This window comes from Chinchilla lanigera, unplaced genomic scaffold (assembly GCF_000276665.1).
Source record: "Chinchilla lanigera isolate Chin_1 unplaced genomic scaffold, ChiLan1.0 scaffold00097, whole genome shotgun sequence".
Lineage (NCBI taxonomy): Eukaryota > Metazoa > Chordata > Mammalia > Rodentia > Chinchillidae > Chinchilla > Chinchilla lanigera.
The window spans coordinates 3685799-3688468 of NW_004955498.1; the positions used below are offsets into that span (position 1 = coordinate 3685799).

The following is a 2670-nucleotide window of genomic DNA, read 5'->3' on the forward strand; positions in this document are numbered from 1 at the left end:
GCATGGTTCTCTGACCTTGGACCTGTGCTTCCCATCATCCCCTGAAGGATGGCCACGGCTGTCAGCCTGAGGCTTCTCTCTTAGTTCTGTCTCATTGTTCTCAGTAAGGTGAGGGCCCTGGTACAAGGGGGCTGGAAGCAGGACAACAGAAGTAGGATCCCAGTATCTATCTAGGCTCTAGGTGAGGCAGAGGAAACACACTCACCTGAAGACAAAGCATCCTTTCATCAGCCTTCCCCTTTTGTAACCTGTAGTCAGACCAAGGGAACGCAGGTTGTGTCATGTACTCCCATGTTTTCTTTGAGTGTGTCACTGCACTATTGCTGTTTTAAGAAGGTAGCGCAAAATCATTGCCCAGAGGGCCCTAGACATAAACATTTATCAAGATAAAGATGGAACCAGTTCTCTTTTTTGAGCATATGAACCACACTGAATTTTGTGAACTCCAGGTCTTGCCTCAAGACAGGTGTGACCGTACATGCTATCACCACTGTGGCTTTATTTACTATCAGGGAGTATCCCCCAGAAGAGACAGCCAAAGAGATGGCCTGTAATGGGCCTTTGTGTGAGGCAATTAGAGTGTGATTCTTACCTGAAAATACTAATAATCTCCCTCTGTCCTGCAGGCATCTGATTCCTCATCAGGAAGTTCTTGCTGTCCTTAAGGAACACCAGGATGCTTCGTGGTCAAGGCAGCCAAGACAGCAAACTCGGGGAAGGCCATCCTGGCGAAAGAAGTGCACGGGTCTTCATGGGTGTACAGGGTCTCAAGGAAGAGAAGGAAGCAGCAGCCAATGCTGCCTCTGGATCCTCTTCTTCCTATGCTTTAATGGGAGCCACAGCAAGAGAAGAGCCTGGGCTGGGGATTCCCCTCACTGCCATGGCTTCCAGTGAAAGCAGTCAACGTTCTGAGGGATCCAGCTGGCAAGAAGTGCACGGTCCAGGTCTCTCCCAGGATAAGAAGACCACTCAGATCATTCAGGGTGAATTTGTAAATGATAAGTTAGATAAGATTGTGCGATTTCTGATTCAGAAGTATCAAAAGAAGGAGCAGATCACTAAGGAAGAAATTACACACATTGTGGAGAATGATTCCCATGATGACTTCCCTGTGATCATTAGGAAAATCTGTCAGTGCATGCGTCTGGCTTTTGGCATTATTATGAGGGAAGTGGATTCCCCTGGACACAAGTATGAGCTTGTCCCTCTCTTGGGCCTCACTTACAGTGGGATACTGAATGATGATGATCAGATTATTCCTAAAGCTGACCTCCTCATAGTCGTCCTGAGTGTGATCTTCCTAAAGGGCAACCGAGTCAGTGAAGAGTACCTTAGGGAAATTGTGAGACACAGGAAGAACTTAGCTGACAAGAAGCACATTGTCATTGGGGAGCACTGGAAATTCATCACTGAGGATTTGGTACGGGAAGAGTACCTGGTGTACCAGCAGGTTCCTCATAGTGATCCTCCTCATTATGAGTTCCTGTGGGGTCCAAGAGCCCATGCTGAAACCACCAGGATGAAGGTACTAGACCATGTGTTCATGCTTGATGGGACAGACCCCAGGTCTCACCCAGAACTCCATGAGCAGGTTTTGAGAGCCAAAAAATGTATTTTGAGGGCCTCTGCAGGGCAACAGGAGTCACAGTGACACAATGCTCCACAGCACATCACAGGTTTAATTCCCCTTTTCTGTGAAATGAGAACAATTTGCTGTCTGTGTTTCAGGAGAGCAGGCAGTTTTATAACCTCTAGAGGGGCGGGGGAGGGGATAAAATACCATGCATAGCAGTTTGATATCTTTTCTCTTTGTGCTACCTGGAGATTGAAATGTGTTTCCTTTATGAATTTTTGAAATGTTGTTCTTTTTTCTGAAGAAATGAAGTATCATGAAAATCTGATTTGATAGGTGTTTCTGATCTCACATGTATATTCCTTTCCTGATATTGTTATGTAATTGTGAATTCTGACATGAAAGTGACTTTGTTTGACCTTGATCACAAATGGATTTTGCTTTTGAATTGCAAGTGTAAGAGGTTTTCCTGTTTTGTCAAATAAACATGGAAAATTTTATATTCTTTACGATAAAATAAGGTTGGCATTGGAGTTTTCTTGGATATGTATAAGAGGTTTACATGAATTTAGATTGGACCTAGAATTAGATATACTGATAAAATCATTTCTTGGATTTTTATTTCTTTTTCCTGCCTTATACTATTAAAATATACGTGCACCAGAATTTGCTTGGCTTCTTCTGTTATACACAGGAAAGCATTGTTTTTTTTTTTTGTTTTTTTTTTTCTCTGGTACCGGGAACCAAACTCACGACCTTGCACTTGCCAGGCAGGCGCTTTTGCCGCTGAGCTAAATCCCCAGCCCCAAGCATTGTTAATAAAGAAGCCCATCTGCTCATAGACACAGTGAGCCCAAAACTGTTTCTAATAGTAGATAAATTTAATGGAGAAAAGGAATAGGGAATAGGAATGGGGCAATGGGGATGAGGAATAGCTCCTGAGAGACAGGAGGGATCCCAGATGTGTTGCCCATGAGCCCACCTCTCAAAGGAAATTTTGTGGAGCAAAATCATGTGGTGAGTACTACATGGGGCAAGATTATCATAAACCAATAAGATGGTAATGTACGAACTAAGAAATATTGATCAATGGTAGC

General features: G+C 43.7%; 1 protein-coding gene across 1 annotated transcript; it reads left to right on the forward strand.

Moving 5' to 3' along the window:
- Positions 1-676: 676 nt before the first annotated feature.
- Positions 677-1651, forward strand: LOC102021895 (melanoma-associated antigen 8-like). Its single transcript, XM_005406479.1, has one exon. The coding sequence runs from the start codon at positions 677-679 to the stop codon at positions 1649-1651; it is 975 nt and encodes a 324-aa protein (XP_005406536.1).
- The last annotated feature ends 1019 nt before the right edge of the window (positions 1652-2670 follow it).

Excerpts from the sequence above, each read along its gene's own strand:
- LOC102021895 (XM_005406479.1), top strand. The coding sequence starts at position 677 with ATGCTTCGTGGTCAAGGCAGCCAAGACAGCAAACTCGGGGAAGGCCAT.